The sequence below is a fragment of the Myotis yumanensis genome, unplaced genomic scaffold, assembly GCF_028538775.1.
Source record: "Myotis yumanensis isolate MYYU_CA2020_CCGP unplaced genomic scaffold, mMyoYum1.0.hap1 SCAF_9, whole genome shotgun sequence".
Classification (NCBI taxonomy): domain Eukaryota; kingdom Metazoa; phylum Chordata; class Mammalia; order Chiroptera; family Vespertilionidae; genus Myotis; species Myotis yumanensis.
Genome location: NW_027223760.1, coordinates 60,258,254 through 60,277,278, shown reverse-complemented (window position 1 = coordinate 60,277,278; position 19,025 = coordinate 60,258,254). Strand labels below are relative to the sequence as shown.

Sequence of the window (19,025 nt, the reverse complement as noted above, 5' to 3'; positions counted from 1 at the left end):
GACAGGTCTGGTTGTAGTAAGGTCGGCGGTTGGTTAATTCAATGACTCGGGGACGAGACTTGCTCACATCTCTTTTCTGTGGTCTCAAGAGCTCAGTGAGTTTCTATTCTTGGTTGCTGAGTGGTAATGATGCTTTCTGGCACTCCGTGTAGGTGACAATGTTCAGAGGCAAGAACAGGGAACGTCTTCATTTTTGAGCAGAGAAAACTTTCCAAAACCTCCCGGGAGTCTTCCCCTTACACCTGACTGCCTAGACTTACATATCGTGCCCATGTCTCAGCCTTGCATTTGTCAAGGGAGATGAGACCTCCCAGGTGAGCTTTGCTTCTCAAGATCCAGCACCAGCCTCCTCTTGCGGATATGGCCACTAGGAGGAGCCTGCGCAAACTCTGGGCTCTGTTCCTGAGGGAAAAGGGGGGGAGCATGTCCATTGACGGGTATTTCTCTCAGATGCCCCCACTACATATAAACTAACATGATTTCCCATGAATTACAAGCCTTGATTACCTTTTTTAAAAAGTGTGGCTAAACATTAAAGGGACTTTATTCTTGAACAAGCCCTTGACTGAAGGCAATTTAAGATTTTGAAAGGAGAAAAAGAAAAAACATGTGATTTGAGGAATTTTATTACCTAGATTTCAGAGATATCCAGACACAGAAACAAGAGGATGAAGGGCAACTGCGACAGGGAGCTGCTCTTTAGGTCCTCAGACACGTCACAGGGTCGGCAGAGAAGGGTGACATGCCACTGAAAACACATCCATGCAAGTCACAGGAAGGAACGTCAATGGGAAGGTCAAGCCCATTCAAAGCAAAAAGAAGGAGCTCTTACCATTTGCAGCAGCATGGATGGACCTGGAGAATATTATGGGAAGCGAAATAAGTCAGTCAGACAAAGACAAGTACCATGTGATTTCACTCATATGTGGAATCTAATGAATAAAATAAGCTGATGAACAAATAGACCCAGAGACACAGAAGCATGGAACAGACTGACAAATTTCAGAGGGAAGGCGGGGATGGGATTAACTGGGGAATTATATGCATACTAGAGGCCCGATGAATGCAATTTGTGCAAGGTAGGCCTTCCTTCCTCCGTCTGCCGGCACCAGCTTCCCTCTGGCACCTGGCACCCGGGCTTCCCTCACAGCCCCAGCTTCATCTGGAAGGTCTAATTAGCATATTATGCTTTTATTATTATAGATATGCAGAGCCCATGGACACTGACAATAGAGTGGTGAAGGCCTGGGAAGGGAGGGTGGAGGGGTTCAATGGGAAAAACAAACAAACAAACAAAGGGGACATTTGTAATACTTCCAACAATAAAGATAAAATGTTTAAAAAGACCCCTCAAAGCAGACATACAACAGATATGTTTTCTTTCCACTGTTGGTTTTGACTTTTTTTTTTTTGAAAAGGGGGACCTAAAGCATCTTTGCAGAGAATGAGCATGAATTTAAGAATTAAAGGGGGGAATGCTGTAGAAAAACCAATTGATTTGCAGAAAAGCATAATTTTGCAATACAGGGTGAGGCAAAAGTAGGTTTACAGTTGTTCATGTAGAAAATACTGCAATAATTAATAACAATACAAGAATAAACTGTGTTTTGCATACTCACACCTGTAAGCCTACTTCTCCCCCTCCCCCTCCCCCTGTATTTAGAGAGAAAATACCGAGGTGCACTGGGAAGGACTGACAGAGGCCTGGAGCCAGCCAGCAGCACCGCAGGCTCTCGAGAGGAAATCCTGGCCCAGCACTCGGTCTCATCTCTTCCTGTACAAGTCTCTGTGCTCTACTGTGCATTGTAGTGATTTGCATAGCTTTCTTGCGTTTCCTTATTGGTAACTCAGCCCTTTGGAGGCAGACACTATAAGGGACCGTGCCATTTTTTAAAAAAATATATATTTCTTTATTGATTTTAGAGAGGAAGGGAGAGGAAGAGAGAGATAGAAACATCAATGATGAGAGAGAATCATTGATTGGCTGCCTCCTGCACACCCCCTATTGGGGATCGAGCCCGCAACCCAGGCATGTGCCCTTGGCCAGAATCGAACTTGGGACCCTTCAGTCCGCAGGCTGACACTCTATCCACTGAGCCAAGCTGGCTAGGGCGGGACCGTGCCATTTTTTAAAATCCCCGGCAGCATCAAGCCTAGACCTCTAGCAATATTTTTGCTCAAATATTTGTTGAATTGAAAAAAGCCCTCTGATGGAAGGAGACTTGGCTTGGATGGTGAACACACACACACACACACACACACACACAATATACAGATGATGTGTTATAGAATTGTGTACCTCAAATTTATGTAATTTTAGTAACCAATGTCACCCCAATAAATTTTTTAAAAGGGAAAAAAGAAAAGCCCTTCTAAAAAAAAGAATGCTAGGAAGAAAAGGACTTCTGTGACCCAAGCAATTTCAGTCAGGGAAAGAGTTAGAGCCTCTTAAGGGAGATGGGAAAAAGAAATCTATAAAAAGAGACTAATTAAACTACAGGCGATCAGAACAAGAAAGACGCTTTATTTAAGATGCACTAGTTCCAGAGAAGAAGATTTAGAGATGAAATAAATTCATCGAAAGAACATGGAAGGGAGTTAAGTTGTAGGGGGTACAAGCACAATCATTTGTGAATCTTCCCTGAATTGTATTAAACACTAGAGGCCCAGTACACGAAATTCATGCAAGGGGCTTGGCCCCCGCCACGGCGGTGGCTGCCCACTGCGGCTTTGTCCGGAAGGTCATCCAGAAGGATGTCTGGTCTAATTGGCATATTACACTTTTATTATTATAGATTATTATTTCTATTCCTGCTTGTTAAACCTTACCTTGACCTCAGAAATGAGGAGCCAGCAGAGAAGGTGCTCAGAGTCACACAGGTGGGAACTAAGTGAAGATTAGAGGTCCTTCCCAGAGTGAAAGCATCACCCATATATGTAACTAAGCATTGCATCTGTCTAGTGTCAACAGTTTACTAAGCCCTTTCACAGGTGATGGCCGAGTTAGTGGAGATATTTGAGGAGAACAGTGTCTCCTTTTTCTTTTATATTTAATTATATAGTACATCCTTTATATTTACATTATACCCCATTGTAACATCACAAAAGTTTCTTCCTAAGCCAGTAAGCACTATTTGCACTCTTGCTTTTCTAGCTAAATGTATATTTATATTCCTAACATGCTGGTAGTGAATTGTTCCAGGATATAGGGAACCACACATAACTGGAATATTCCCACATCTCCAAGGATTAGCATGTCCTCTTTAAGGCCCAAGTCCTGCCAGCACCAAGAAGCCCCCACCATTGTCCCGGCATTCCCAGCCCCTTACAAAGAGGGCATGCCTCTTTGTGACACAGGAAGGGTGGCCTGGGCTGGGGAAGATTAGGGTTACTAAAGCATCCCTTCAGATCACACCAGGGGTCTTTCCCTACAGCTACCCAAGCCCTTCACTCCCCATGTAAACTGAGGGGGCAATCTGGTAATTCCCTGTGAACCTCAGTAGTTTTGTCCTGAAATGGTCAACGAAACTGCAATTGGCAAGATCAAAGTCTTGGTGAAGAAAGGGGGTTGACGGAAGCAGAAGGGAAATAGTAAACATAGCTCGACGTGTATCTCATTGATTCTATGCTGCACATCTTTTCACACTTCAGCATCTCTGAAACTGGGGTGTGTCTTACATTTGTGGTGTGCAGAGAGGCATGTCCGTTGTGGTTATTGCTGCTCATACATCTGCAGCAAAACTTGCAGAACAGAATGTCACTGGCATGGAGGAAATCCCTAGACATAATAGAGGAGCATTTGATTAAGAAGTGCTGCATCATTCTGCTCTTAATGGCATAAATGGCATTGGTTGAAAATTAATGACTCCTGGTGTAGTAGTCATCTCTTGCAGCATAACAAATAACTCCCAAAACCTAGTAGCTAGAGACAACAAACATTAGCTCACAGACTTCCTGTTGGTCAAAAATCTGGCAGTGGCTTAGCTGGGTGCTCTGGCCCCGGGTCGCTCATCAGATTAAAGTTAAGATAGGGTCTGGGGCTGTAGTCACCTGAACGCTTGACTGGGCTAGAAGATCCACTTCAAGCCCACTTAGGTGGCAGTTGTCCAAAGGTCAGCTAGTCTCTGCAGTCGCACACTGTTGTATCCACTCCACTTGATTCTGTTCGTTAGACGCAACTCATGTGTCCACACACAAGAGGAGGGGAATCAGGCTTTCCTATCCAAGGGGGGGAGGATCAAAGAATTTATGGACATAGTTTTAAAACCACCACTCGTGGGCAAAAACATGATTGAAAAGTTAGTCACTGCATGGGGCTTAATTTTACAAGGTTATCTTCCTGCCGACATAATTATAGAAAGTGAGAGGAAGCAACTACAATACAAAACCAGAGTAAGTTATACATTTAATTCTGACTTTTGAACTTGTAAGTAGAAATATATGATGCTTCACCAAACACACCGCACACATTTCACACATACATATATGAATCTCACAAATAAGTTAAAATAAAACATAAAGTTTCAAGACATAGTTCAGTTAAAGGTATAACCATATACAATATTTCTGAATTGAGGTAGAATCTTTTTCCAGTGAGCTTATTGTTTGCCTTGAAATTGTTTCCCTCACAGCAGTTTTCAAACTCATCAGGTTGACCAAACACTTGGAGATCATGATGGCCTTTACATAGCACCGTGAATTACTGATGTATTTAATTCCAACATAAAATTATACAAGCTAGGAATGATTTTACCAGCAGAAAATAGAACTTATGGCTTCTACATCTCAAAAAATAACGCCACCAATAAAATATTTATTAAACCACATTTCATAGCAGGACAATAAATAACACAATTTGAGCCAAGCCCACCTTCTAGAAAGGCATGATTCGAAGACTAATGAATATTTGAGACAACTGCTCAAGCTTAATTTCCTCCTCTTCCCTGTAATTTGCTTTTGTGTGATCTTCTCTCCCAGCGTCTGACTTCCTGGCTCTCTGACTCTGACTTGAAACCTGTTCATCTTCATTTGGCCCAACATGATCTGAGCTTTGGCTCCTCCCTGTAACTGCATGCTTAATGCACTTCTGCCTCTGCAAGGCCAGACCCAGGAGCAGGGTGAGGGGATCGCCAAGTGCCCCAGAAACCTAGGGATGCAAGGAGGCAGGGTTAGTGCAGAAAAGAGGAACAGAGTCCTTTGTGCCTAAACCTGGCACAATAGATGCTCAATAAATGTACTGACTGAATGAACAACAGGATCTCCAAAGGCAAGCATGGAAACGAAAGGGGCAAATTGGATTAAGTACAGGATCCGAAGCCAAGGTAAGAAAGTCAAATGGACAAGAAGGCTGGAAGCGGAGAGCAGGATCTAGCCAGAGGTGCCTCTGAGTCTTGGCAGGACACTAAGCTAGTTTGGCTGATTTGTTTGTATCCTATCTTATTCCACAAAGAATCTGAAAAGCTAAGTGAAAGTAGCGTAGAGCTCATAAACGTAAAACAGCCTATTATTCTTTTCTGAACCAAGGCTAAGAGGAAGTTGCCTAGAATAAGAAAACCTTTGTACACCAAATTGGACATTTTCTTTTTTGTGACTGTAATTTGGTAGGAAGCTGAACACACAGAGGTACTTTATCCCTGTAAACTTGAGTCTGTTTATAATTTTTTTTTTAATTAAATCTTTATTGTTCAGATTATTACATTTGTTCCTCTTTTTTCCCCCCATAACTCCCCTCCTTCCAGCTCCCACCCCACCCTCCACCCTCACTCCCCACCCACTGTGTTCATCCATAGGTGCATGATTTTTGTCCAGTCACTTCCCGCATCTCCCACACCCCTTTTTCCCCCAAGAATAGTCAGTCTATTCCCTTTCTATGTCCCTGATTCTATTATAATCACCAGTTCATTCTGTACATCAGGTTATTTATTCACTTGATTCTTAGATTCATTTGTTGATAGATGCATGTTTGTTGTTCATAGTTTGTATCTTTACCTTTTTCTTCTTCTTCCTCTTCTTAAAGGATACCTTTCAGCATTTCATATAATACTGGTTTGGCGGTGATGAACTCCTTTAGCTTTTCCTTATCTGTGAAGCTCTTTATCTGACCTTCAATTCTGAATGATAGCTTTGCTGGATAAAGTAATCTTGGTTGTAGGTTCTTGGTATTCAGCACTTTGAATATTTCTTGCCATTCCCTTCTGGCCTGCAAAGTTTCTGTTGAGAAATCAGCTGACAGTCGTATGGGTATTCCCTTGTAGGTAATTGAGCCTCTTTCTCTTGCTGCTTTTAAGATTTTCTCTTTGTCTTTTGCTCTTGGCATTTTAATGATGATGTGTCTTGGTGTGGTCCTCTTTGGATTCCTTTTGTTTGGGGTTCTCTGCGCTTCTTGGACCTGTAAGTCCATTTCTTTCTCCAGGTGGGGGAAGTTTTCTGCCATTATTTCTTGAAATAGGTTTTCAATATCTTGCTGTCTCTCATCTTCTGGCACTCCAATGACTCTGATATTAGACCGCTTAAAGCTGTCCCAGAGGCTCCTTACACTATCTTCACACTTTCGGATTCTTTTTTCATTTTGCTTTTCCAATTGGGTGTTTTTTGTCGAATCTTTGATTATTGTACTCCTCTGGTCTGCTATTGGGTATAATATTCTTTATTTCAGTCCGTGTATGCTTACTTTCTAATTTCTTTATCGTAGCATCGAGGGTCTCATTAGTTTTCGTGAGGCTCTGCACAAATTTATGGCAAGCCCTCAAAATTGCGATTCTTAGCTCCATATCCTCCATTTCTGTCATGTTTTTTTGTCTCCGCATCTTTTATGCTTTCTTGGTGCACCCCCTTGTGGTCTCTGTGCGCAGTCTTGTTCTAGCCAAGCCTTAATTGTTGTAGTTAACACTAGAGGGATTTGACCCCCAGGCCGACTGGCTATAGGAATCAGCTGTATGGAAAACGTCTGCCTTCTGGGGAGGTGCTAATCCAGCCTTTGCCTGAGGCGATCGGCAAATGGCTATGCGCAGGCTTTGGGCGGGGCGGGATCAACAGGGCGGGCGGAGGGAGCAGTTATGGCCACGCTCAGTCCCGTTCCCAGAGGCTCTGCTTCTCAGAACCCCGGCAGCCGCTGCAAACCTCGGAGAGAAAGCTGCCCTCAGGTTCCAACTGATGCCGGATAATCCCGCTTCTCCCGTTTGAGTCTGGGTCCCTAGAGACTCGCCCGGATCTGGAGCCCAGAGTCTGAGACTCACTCCCGACCGAAAACGACAACCGCGCCCTCAGCCACCAGCCCGCTTTGCGCGCGCACCTCGGTACCTTTGTATTTTCCACACTGCGCCGCCTCTGAGCCTCGATTTGCTGTTCTCTTTCCTTCTAGTTGTAGAGTCTCTCTTCAGCCAGCCTTCCTGTGGTTCTGGGTGATGTCCGTTCAGTCTTTTAGTTGTATTTTTGAAATGGTTGTTTGCGGCAGCGGTCTCCGGTGTTTACCTACGCCGCCATCTTGGCTCCTCCTCTCCATCGAGTCTGTTTATAATTTTAAATACAGAAAATCATTCTCACATACATCCACAAAGTTATTGAACCACACGTGAGCTACTGTTTTTCAGTAACCGGTTTGCTTGGCTCACTCATTTGGTTGTTTGCTATCACTTTGAGGTAGGCAAGTTGGAGTTGGAGTTAACATTTCAAAATTAGAACATAAGATTTGAAACCTCAATTTTGCTTGGCATTAGGGAAAAATAACCATCAGTTTTGAGATAGAGCACCCCAAACTAGCTCATAGACAGGCAGATAGTTTGAGAAAAATACACAAGTTTGGATCAAGAAATCCCCACTGAAATGTCTCCCTTATTTCTTTTCATACATTGAAAAGTATTCTTGCCTTTTCCTCCCAAAGCATTTGCACTTTGGACCAGCTGGGAAATATTCCATGCCCTCCATCTTTTGGGTTAACTTATAATTAACAATAATTCTGCTGAACATTATTGTCAGGGGCATGATAGAGTTCTCTTATTTGATCCTCTTAACAGACCTGTGAGTTACTATCCCTATTGTGAGTAGGCCTTGGCCCTCCAATGCAAGGACCACAGGGCCCACAGGTACTGCTCTACTTCCACCTCTTCCCTTTCTCCTGCTCACCTCCATGTTGGTCCCTCTAACAGCGGTTCTCAACCTGTGGGTCGTGACCCCTTTGGGGTCGAGTGACCCTTTCACAGGGGTCGCCTAAATACATCCTGCATGTCAGATATTTACATTATGATTCATAACAGTAGCAAAATTACAGTTATGAAGTAGCAACAAAAATAATTTTATGGTTGGGGGTCACCACAACATGAGGAACTGTATTAAAGGGTCGCGGCATTAGGAAGGTTGAAAACCACTCTAGAGTCTGTTGTGCTGCAATCACGGTCCAGCCTTGGGCTCCTCCTTTTTGCTGGATTCCTCTTCCCCCTTGGACACTGATTTGCAGTGCTTGCTCCTCACTTCAGGGTTGGCTCAGACATCACTGCAGGAGGCTTTCCTGAGCACGCCCCTTTGTCCTACCTGTGCTCCCTTTGAACTCTGAGGGCAGGGATAGGGACTTTTGTCTTATTCTTAGTCTATGTCTGACACCTGGTACAAAGTAAACCCTTAATATTTGCTCGAGTGGAAACTCAAACTACCAACCGACTAGTCATTGCTATCGTTAAGTCCTGTAGCAAATCAATGTCCAGAAATAGGAGGGCTACATAAAAATGTAGTTTAATGAAGACTATTGGTACAAGTCTTAATACAGAATTGGTCATAGGCTATGGGTGCACATTTAGGCCTGTTTTTTTTAAAAAGCTTTTTCAGCAGCTTTAAAAACAAGATAGTTTTATTTTGAAGTTTGAACTTCTTAATCCAACTCACATGTTATGTTGCTACATATCTAAAATGTGATACATAGCATGTATATTATCTATATAAGTGTATTTAATTCTATTAAAATATAGGGAACAAAAATCCCTGTTATGCTTCTATTGAACAAAATTTTAAAGTGCCACCGTTAAGCACTGGGGGAAACACAGCTATATGTTTCCTTGAAAATAATTATTCTGGTAAAATATTTTGTTTCTATGGAACATTTCAAATATAGACTCATGTGAAAATTTTGTTTGACAGCCACCCAATTTTCCTGGCTGACTTCACTGGGGAAAGGACAATGTACCGTGATTTTTTTTTTATACATAAAAATTTGGAGTGTATATTAATATTCTGAGATCTAGTAATTTCATTAATTGGAACATATTTTACTTCCAGGAAAAATTATCCAACATTTGACAAACTATTACCTTAGACAAAAATAAAGGTTTACAAGGTTGATTTTCCTCCCTCCCCCCCTCCCTCCCTTCTTTGTTAGTTCCTTGGCACTCTCAGGTATCCAAAAATTAAATTACTTCATTGCCAACTCATACCAAGAGGAACACAGCCTAAGGCCTATACCAATTAGCAAATCTTTAAAAAAAGAAAAAAAAGTAAATATATGCCTTAGAAATCCTGTTATGCAATTAAAAGTTAGCTGTGTGTATACCAACAGATATTACTCCTTGAGCAGTAGATACGTGATTCAGATGTTTTGAATAAAGTATTTCACGATTCTTGCATCTTAAGTTTCTCCACCCCTTTAAGAATCTGAACTTTTAAGTACAAATAACAAACAAGCTATACTTTTTTTCTGATTTCTTTAAGTTATCTTCGTTGAAGGTAATAGTTTGTCAAATGCTAGGATAATTATGAATGGCATTCTAAACCACACCATATTATATTAGCTTTGCTTTTAGCACAGCTTTGACATTCCTGTCAATAGTTTTATATCAATAATCTTCTATATATATAAAAGCCCAAGCAACTGTTACTACGGACTGACTGGTCGCTGTGATGCACACTGACCACCAGGGGGCAGATCCTCAATGCAGGAGCTGCCCCCAGCCTGCAGGCCCTGATTGCCAATTGGGCCTGCCGGCCAACCTCCTGGTCCGCCCCCCTCCCCTGCCAGGAGGCCTTGATCAGCCAATTGGGTCTGGGCCCTGGGCTGGGACGGGGAATCGGGTGTGGGTGGCAGCAGATGCAGGCGGCAAGGGAAGGAGGCGGCAGAGAGGTGGGGAACCTGATTGGCCCTGATTGCTGGCCAGGCCTACGGACCCCATCCATGCACGGATTTCATGCACCAGGCCTCTAGTCTATGATAAAACAAAAAGCATCACTCTCAGTTTTGTTCATGGTTATGTGGTTCTCAGAATTCCAAGAATCAAACTGGCTTTACTAAATTAAAAACAGAACAGCCTGGCCAGAGTGGCTCAGTGGTTGAGCATTGACCTATGAACCAGAAGGTCACAGTTTGATTCCAATTCCCAGTCGGGGCACATGCCCGAGTTGTGGGCTCCATCCCCAGTGTGGGGCATGCAGGAGGCAGCCAATCAATGATTTTCTCTCAACACTGATCTTTCTTTCTCCCTTACTCTCTAAAATCAAAATATATATATATATCACACAAAATGTTAAAACTTTCATTATCCCTCCCTTTTATACAAGATCATCCTGATGCTTCCAAATGTACATTTTTTTCAGGTATACAACTTTAGTTTTCACACATCTTTAAAAACCTTACTGCTTCTTCACCAAAGTTGTTATAACATAGTTATTATATCAGTAAGGTTCTTCATGAGATTTGCAGGACCCTCCCAGGAGGAAAAGACAACAGCCTTTGCATACAGATTTTTGTAGCATCTCTGTGGCATACCTTGTTTCTTAGTGTATCTGTGACCTTAAATTATGTTTTAATTAGTTTTCATTTTTAGCACTTCCTACAATTTCCTAAAATTCATTGCTCAAAAGTATTTAAGTTAAAAAGTCCCTAAATCAAATTTTAATTCCCATAAATGTCTACAGCAATGGTTACAAATTAGCATGAAATCTGAACTAGTGCTCTCTGGCAGTCTGTTTAGAGAAATGGGGACCAGATCTTAACATCAGGAATTATGAAGAGTTGCCAATACGTTTTCTAGTGAGAAGCATTTTCTTTCCAGTGTTCATTGTGATAAGAAGGTTGATAGTTCAAAGAATTTATTGCTTCTTTACGGTATACATTATTAAATGAAGAAACATGTTAAACTCAAGGGAATTTTTATAGGTTACTTGCAATTGTTATTGCAGGCAACAACTTGTACATGATTTTATTTCCAAATCCACAAAAAACAAAATTTATACAAATCAGCACTGTAAAAATGTCAATTACAGCCCCAGAGGCTTTGCTGGCAGAATATTTGTCTAAATCCTAGGATATGGGAAACAGGGTTTTTTTCTGAAGTCATCTTTTTTTTTTTTTCCATTTTCTTTTTTTTTTTTTTACAAAAAAAATTTACAAGTGAAATGTTACTACAAAACTTTTTATAAGGAATTTTTGCAAAACATTTACATTTTACCATCAACTATTTCTGTTTTAAAATCATTATGTAGATTTAATACCCTATGCTGCACATCAATTTATGTGGGATGACAACTTAGTGACATGCATAAAAAAAAAACACCACAAGGCATTAAAATGAAGACTTAAATACAAATATTGTTGCAATAAAACAGTTATAAAATTGAAAAATAGGACCTAAACATCATGCTTATCTAAGTTTGACAAATTAACTTTTTCTCCTAGATTACACACTTTTATTACTGCTCTCATGAGAGTGTGATAAATAATGACTTAACATCAAGTTCTAATGTAATCAGCAACACATACACAAACCTAACCAAAGAAAGTATATTGTAAGAAAAAACTATTCTAACACTGGAGTTCTACCATGATAAATACATAGTTTTGCACTGATAATTACAATAAAGAAAAGTATTATAACAGTGGCAAAGGGAATGAACAGTGAAATGTCATTAAACAAGACTCTACTGCACATCTGTGCCCTATTACTTATAACAGCTATATCCCACTGAGTCAAATAAAGGACACTGAAATTTACGATTCTTATAAGAGGAAAGTGGATTCAGAATGGTATGCAGAAAAGACTGTCAGAATATTTCTAATTTCAGTGGTGAAATGTGCACCTGCTAACACAAATTAATATATTTTATATGCTATAAAGCTATCCAGACTCAGTTTGTTAAATTTATAATAGGCCTCATTGTTGATTAAAAAATAACTTCCATTTCTGAAGAGCATACATAGGTATGCATTAAAACTGGTTCATGGAATAATGGTGCAGAGAGCTCATACTTGGTATTATCAACAAAAAGTGTCACTCTGAGAAAACATGATTCAAACATTAAGAAAGTTTCTTTGCATAAAAAAAATTATAGCACTGATTGTGTAGCATAATGATAAAATATATATTTGATGTTTCAGCTCCTATATAATAAAATTAAAAATTAACACTACCAAATGCTCCTCTGTACCAAACGAAACAAACTGATTCTGATGTTTTAAAGCCAGATACATCAGCTGTTTAAGAGTACATTAAATAAAATATACAAAACAATTTACAAAATCCAACTAAAATTTAAAGACTTTGTTACAAGTCTACAAAAGCTTTAAGAAACTTGAAATTTATAACCACAGTGTAAAATTTTTTCCTTTAATCTCAAAGCTTTTTTATACAAACTGAAAGCACAAAAGACCTTCAGTTTTATATAACGCTACAAAGGGCTGGCCTAAAGTGTACATAGTGTAAACAGTGATCATTACAGTATTTCTCCTTCATCAAAAATACAAGAAATATCACAATTTTGGAAGAGAATTCGCATGAGTAGTACTTTTCCTGAAATAATAGGGGACGCACAAGAAAACATGTACCTATATTCAAAGAGTCCCTAAACTGATGATGTTAGTAAACCAAGCAGTTAAAAACTTCAGTTTTCAAATGGTCAATTCCAATTCCATTATGATTCTGTGTAAATACATTTTTAAAATAGCAAATATCTTACTAATATTTAGGCTATTGATATAATCCAAATATTTTTCATATGAAACTTTTGGCCATCTTTCCTATAAAACCCTCGCATAAACAACAAAATACATTTTTCTTTAGTCATTTACTTAACTAAAAATGGTTCCAATTTTTAAAAAATAATTTTTGTTTCATAGTATCACACCTGTTACATTTTGTTAGGCTGCCTTTTTAGGGACAATTCAGTTACTGACATAACATAAAAACATTACTGTGTTATAAATTCTTAATCAGTCTTCTAACACAGTATATATAAAATAGGATTGGCAAATTTTTAGTAGAGAGGAAAACGGAAATTATAATGTAATTACAAGATAATTTTCTGCTGGACTTAAAAAATTTTTTTTGATAACTCTTTCTTTGGCTACCAAGTCAAAGCATAAAGAATTTTGCACACTGTCAACATAACTCATATTTACAGAATATGAAACTACAGACTGACTTATACTCTATGCAAATATTTCCTATATAAACATTTAAAATGAATTTTGTGGTACAACCCAGGGTTAGGAATATAATCAATCCTAACTTCAAAACCTTATATATTGTTGTCTCATTTTTCTGAAGCCATTATGAGTTTTGTTTCAATCATTTGTCACCCCCAGTATTTTCCTAAGGTTTTAATCTAAAGTTTAACCTATAGTTTAGCTCTAAGTTCCTCTTGTGTCTCCAAATGGAGAAAGTAATTAAACTTCACTGATTGTCTGCATACACACTACTATAATGTAGTGGTAATAAAGATCTGAGATGCATCTCAGATTACTTTTTTGGAACTTTTCTAATTCAACTGTTGAAGAATTTCTAACATTTAGAAAAGACGGCCAAAACTATTTTCAGTTGATTTTCCAAAAATCAAACTAAGAAAATAAAGTATTGTCCCTACCGTCAGTTAACTATCTTGTTTTCTGTGCTACAGAAAAAAGGAAAAAAAAAAAGGATCCATATAAATTATTAGTGACTGGAAAGTATTTCAAAGAAAACAAGTCCAATTAAGGTCCAGCCTGCAAACTACTCAGGTCTGTCTTTCTAAACATGTTAACACATGATGTTAAAAGAGGGGAAGATTCAGTTTAAACAATATGTGACACATTTCCAAATAACTAAAACTTATAGAGTGAAGGAAATACTTTTCTGTTTCCAGTACATCCATTTGATTTTTGTATTTTTAAAATTCAACACTTCACATGTTGACCCCAAATCTTGGAATACTTAAAGAAGCCAAGAATGAAAACATGATTTCCTACTCTGTAATCCACTTGACCAGCCCATTTCCAGATTTTCAAAGGTGTGTAAACTTAAGTGCAGCACGAGAGGTCTCTGTTATAAATAACTTTTCAGAATTCTTCCATGTTGGCCGAAACATTGGGAGTTGCTGGGTTTGAATCTTGAGAAATGGCTGCAACTGTGACAATTCTTGGGGAGCCAAGCACCTCTGTAACAGATGAGTCCAGTTCTCCCGAGGTAACAATGGCAAGAGCTGTCCCACCACCTTTTTTATTCTGATGGGTTTTGACATGTTTGGAGAGGTGATCACTCCGCATAAATCTTTTAGAACATTCTGGGCATTCAAATCTCTTTTCACCTAAACAAAAAAAAAGCAAATAAACAGTAATTCATTTTATTCAAATAAAATTATAATGTTAAAATGATTTCTCTTCTGATCACACTACACTGTGTTTAACTTTTGACCAGTTGCAAAATACTTTATTTTTATTTTAAAACTAGAGGCCTGGTGCACAAAATTCGTGCAGGGGGTGTGTGTCCCTCAGCCCGTACTGCATCCTCTTACAATCCGGGACCACTGGTTCCTAACTATTCGCCTGCCTGCTTGATCACCACTAACACCTCTGCCTGCCTGACTGATCGCCCCTAACCGCCTCTGCCTGCCTGCCTCATCACCCCTAACCACTCGCCAGCCTGCCTGATGCCCCTAACTGCCTCTGCCTGCCTGCCTCATCGCCCCTAACCACTCACTCGCCTGCCTGCCTCATCGCCCTGGTCTCTGGTCATTCTGGTCGTTCCACCTTTTCAGACACTTGGCGTTTATTATATAGGATATAATCAAACAAGCAATGCAACACAATACAGAAGAAACAGCATGTGACTGGGAATAAGAGACACAAGTTAAAGTCCTAGTTTTGCTAAGAACTGGAAGAAAAAGCTGAAGCAAATAAAATAACCACTCTGGGCTTCAGTTGCCCCATCTACGAAACAAGAGGGTTTCTAACAGATGATCTCAAAAATCTTTTCCTGGTATCATAATATATAGTGTTCAAGGCATGTCTACTCTTCCTTAAAAATTCCTGTCTAGGTTTTGGTTATAATGCCAAAAAGCATGAAAATACCTTAGAACTACTTCAAATAAAATCACTTAATAATTTAATGGTGTATTGAGTTTCCTCACAAGGCAAAAACGAGAGTTAGGCAAATACTCAATTTAAACTAACAGAGTTTTTAGGTTTCCAAAGAATCAGACTGTCAGATTCTGGTACACAAAGTGATCCTTAAATATGCTCTCTTTAACATATAAGGCAGTTCTACTGGAACTATTCACATCTATATTCTGGAATAAAAACTAACTTGCCCTGGCCAGTGATCTCAGTGGTTAGAGTGTCAGGTCATGGGTTTGATTCCCAGTCAAGGGCACCTACCTTCGTTGCAGGTTTAATCCCAAACCCTGGTCAGGGCACATGAGGGAGGCAACCAATTGATGTGTCTCTCTCACATCAATATTTCTCTCTCCTTCCACTCTATCTTAAATCAATGAAAAAATATCCTCAAGTGAGGATTAACAAAACCCCTCTCCCCTACACACAAAAACACAACTAAATGTTACCAAAAGAAAAAACCTATTTCGATTTTATGTATAATAGATGAGGCATATAAAAAATTGATTAATTGGTATACCGTAATGTCCATGATGGATCAACTACTATCTTCTGTCCTTCCTTCTAAAATTGTTACTTAAGGGCCCTAGCTGGTTTGGCTCAGTGGATAGAGCGTCGGCCTGTTGACCGAAAGGTACCGAAGTTTGATTCCGGTCAAGGGCACATGCCTGGGTTGCAGGCTTGATCCCCAGTAGGGGGATACAGGAAGCTGCCAATCAATGATTCTCTCTTATTGATGTTTCTATCTCTCCCTCTCCCTTCCTCTCTCTGAAATCAATAAAAATATACATATATATGTGTGTGTGTTTGTGCGTGTGTGTGTGTGTGTGTGTGTCTATATATATATATACATTAAAAAAATTGTTACTTAAGGGAATGAAAGTTTTCTCAGTCTGACAGAACTTTGATAATAAAGTTCAGTTCAACTGACTCCTTTTCTTGGCCCTACTTTTGACTAACCAATAGAAAATCTATAGGTTCAAGTTTGTCCATGTCAAATATTTTTCCCTCTTCTTTATAAGTTTGCTTTTTTAAAAAATTGCATTTGCAGTATCTCATTAAACTTTTCTTTCTCTTTCAGTCTTGAAAAATTAAATAAAAGGATAAATAAATGGTTTATACAAAATTCTCAAAGAGATTAAAATAAAAGCGGTTAAGCTTTAGGGTAAAGTCACTTGCACTGACAAATGCTGACACCTAGGCAAGGATGAAAAATAAGTAAATGAGGATTTAATTTTAGGATCAATTCTGAACTCCTTTTACCTTTCAAGTTTCTCATTTGCTTTCAAAAGAAAAATCCTGTGTACAATTTTTAAAGCTGAAAATAAATCTTAAATATATTGTTTTACATTTTCATTTTATTGATTTGTAAGTTAAGGCTCCAAAATTAATTTTCATGGGAATCATACAATTTATTAATATCAGAGCAGGATTCAAGGCACCCAATTTCTAGTTTGAGCTTTCTGTGCTACATGACCAGAGTGCAACTAGAGACTGCTGTTCTTTTATAGCAACAATGGCCAAGCATAATCAGAAAAATCAGATGGCACGATATCATTCAGTAAGCACTAAATCAACTGGGTGATCAATCACACACAGTGGCTGTTTAATAAATATTTGTTAGCTGTGATGCTCATGAATTCAGTCACTTTTCAACGAATATTTGTAAAACACTTGCGATGTGCCAGGCACTGATGAGACAAAAATGAACAAGTGAAAATCTCTGACTTTAAGAAGCTTTCGTTTCATTTGAAAACATGTGGAGCTATGGTTAAGCTTCAATTAAGACGGAAATCCCCACCTACTCCATGGCAAACTGTAAGGTAAATGGGAAATGATGGTGACATGGTTTGTGTGGGCACTGTCAGGGCTGTCCATTCCTAAGTGGTGTGGGTGTTCAATTAATTTCAAGTAATGAAAATCTGACCAGAATCTCAAAATAAGTAAACTATGTTGTACAATTAAACTATCACTAAAGAAATGACATTTTAGTTTATTATCCTTTTCCACAGAAGGGATTTTTCTACGGTGTCAGACAATTTCTAAATTTCCTACCCTTAGCAAACATTATCTTAAGGAGGTACAGAGTTCTTGTACTAATTACACATACTGCAATATCTTTTAAATTATTTAATTATTCTTAGTAGGTTAATATTTGTGGTAATTAATGTAATTACTTATCAAAACTATTGATTGGATAGGTAGAATGGTAACCCAAATATGTCCTAGAACTTGTGAGTATATTTTATTATATGGCAACTAAAGTTACAGAGGTTAACAGGGGAAGATTATTCTCAAATACCTAAGTGGGCCCATCCTAATCACATGGTTCTTAAAAGCCGAGAGACCTTTCTTTAGCTGGAGTCAGAGAGATGTAGCAGGAGAAATCAGACAGATTAGGAGCTGAGAGGGACTGGACCTGCTGTTGGTGAAGGGGGGGGGGGGGGGGGGGGGGCATATGAAAAGTATAAGAAGGAATGTTAGCAGCCTTCAAAGCAAACCCACCAGCCCCCCGTTGACAGCCAGCAACGAAACAGGGACCCCCATCCTACAATAACAAAAGCTGAATTTACCTGACAGTGTGAATGATTTTGGAAACAAATTCTTCTCCTGAGCCTTCTTTAAGGAACACATCCCAGCTGACACCTTGATTTTGACTTTGTGAGATGCTAGCTAAGCAGACACAGGCAGAACTTACTCGAACTTCGGACATAAAGAAACTGATACAATAAATGTGTGTAGTTTTAGGTTATTAAATTTGTATTTTGTTATGGCAACAGGAAACTAATAGTTATATAAAATATAACTTTAAAAAATTAAATTTTAGCTGATATTTAGTTCAAGATCTGTGGAATATCTTCATTACAAGAACACAAAGCATTTTAAGGACAAATTCAAAATTTTGTTTCTCTAAGAGAGAGGTTTGCAACTGGTATTTCATGGCACACTATTTAGTCAGGGGCACTGATCTCTTTTTCCTTAGATTGTTTAAAAAAAAAAAAAAAGACAACAGCCAACACAATAGCCATCCAGCATGAGGAAATCCAATTTATACCTTTCTCTTTTTTTGTCAGATTGGCAGATATTTCTTGGTGTGCTGCATAATTTTAGTAATTAGTTATCTGTGCCGTGAGATGAAAAAGGTTGAAAAATGCTTCTCTAAGAAAATCTCAAAAACATAATCCAAACAATTTTGGTTTAATAAACTGACTTCAGAAAACACAATTGCTTCTTTGCCTAGATTACTAAAAGAAGGCCATGCTGTATTACATGATCATTAAAATATAGTAGAGTCTTTTAAGATAATTTAAGTATAAAATTCATATTTAGAAACATTAGATCAGTGGTTGGCAAACTGTGCCTCTCGAGCCACATGCGGCTCTTTGGCCCCTTGAGTGTGGCAACAAAGTTTCAATTGCACTGTGTGTGCGCGCCCCACGTGGTATTCTGTGGAAGAGCCACACTCAAGGGGCCGCAGTTTGCCGACCACTGCATTAGATGACTCCTTAACATGATATTCTTAACAGTAATTTTTCTCAGAAAACACTTGGTTAGTTTTCTAATGGAATTGTAGATTTGAGGGATGAATGAAATAAATCAGATCTTTTAAGCCAGCGGTTCTCAACCTGTGGGTCGCGACCCCTTTGGCGGTTGAACGACCCTTTCACAGGGGTCGCCTAAGACC

The 19,025-nt window shown here is 39.1% G+C and overlaps 1 protein-coding gene across 2 annotated transcripts in view; it reads right to left on the bottom strand.

The window, feature by feature from the left end:
* Nucleotides 1–11,125: 11,125 nt before the first annotated feature.
* SP4 (Sp4 transcription factor) overlaps nt 11,126–19,025 on the bottom strand; it is a 54,699-nt gene continuing 46,799 nt past the window's right edge. For both annotated transcript variants that reach the window (XM_070424413.1, XM_070424414.1), the window contains one exon: nt 11,126–14,535. In XM_070424413.1, the coding sequence (XP_070280514.1) occupies nt 14,288–14,535 (248 nt within the window). In that variant the 3' untranslated portion in view covers nt 11,126–14,287. The remainder of the gene's footprint in view (nt 14,536–19,025) is intronic.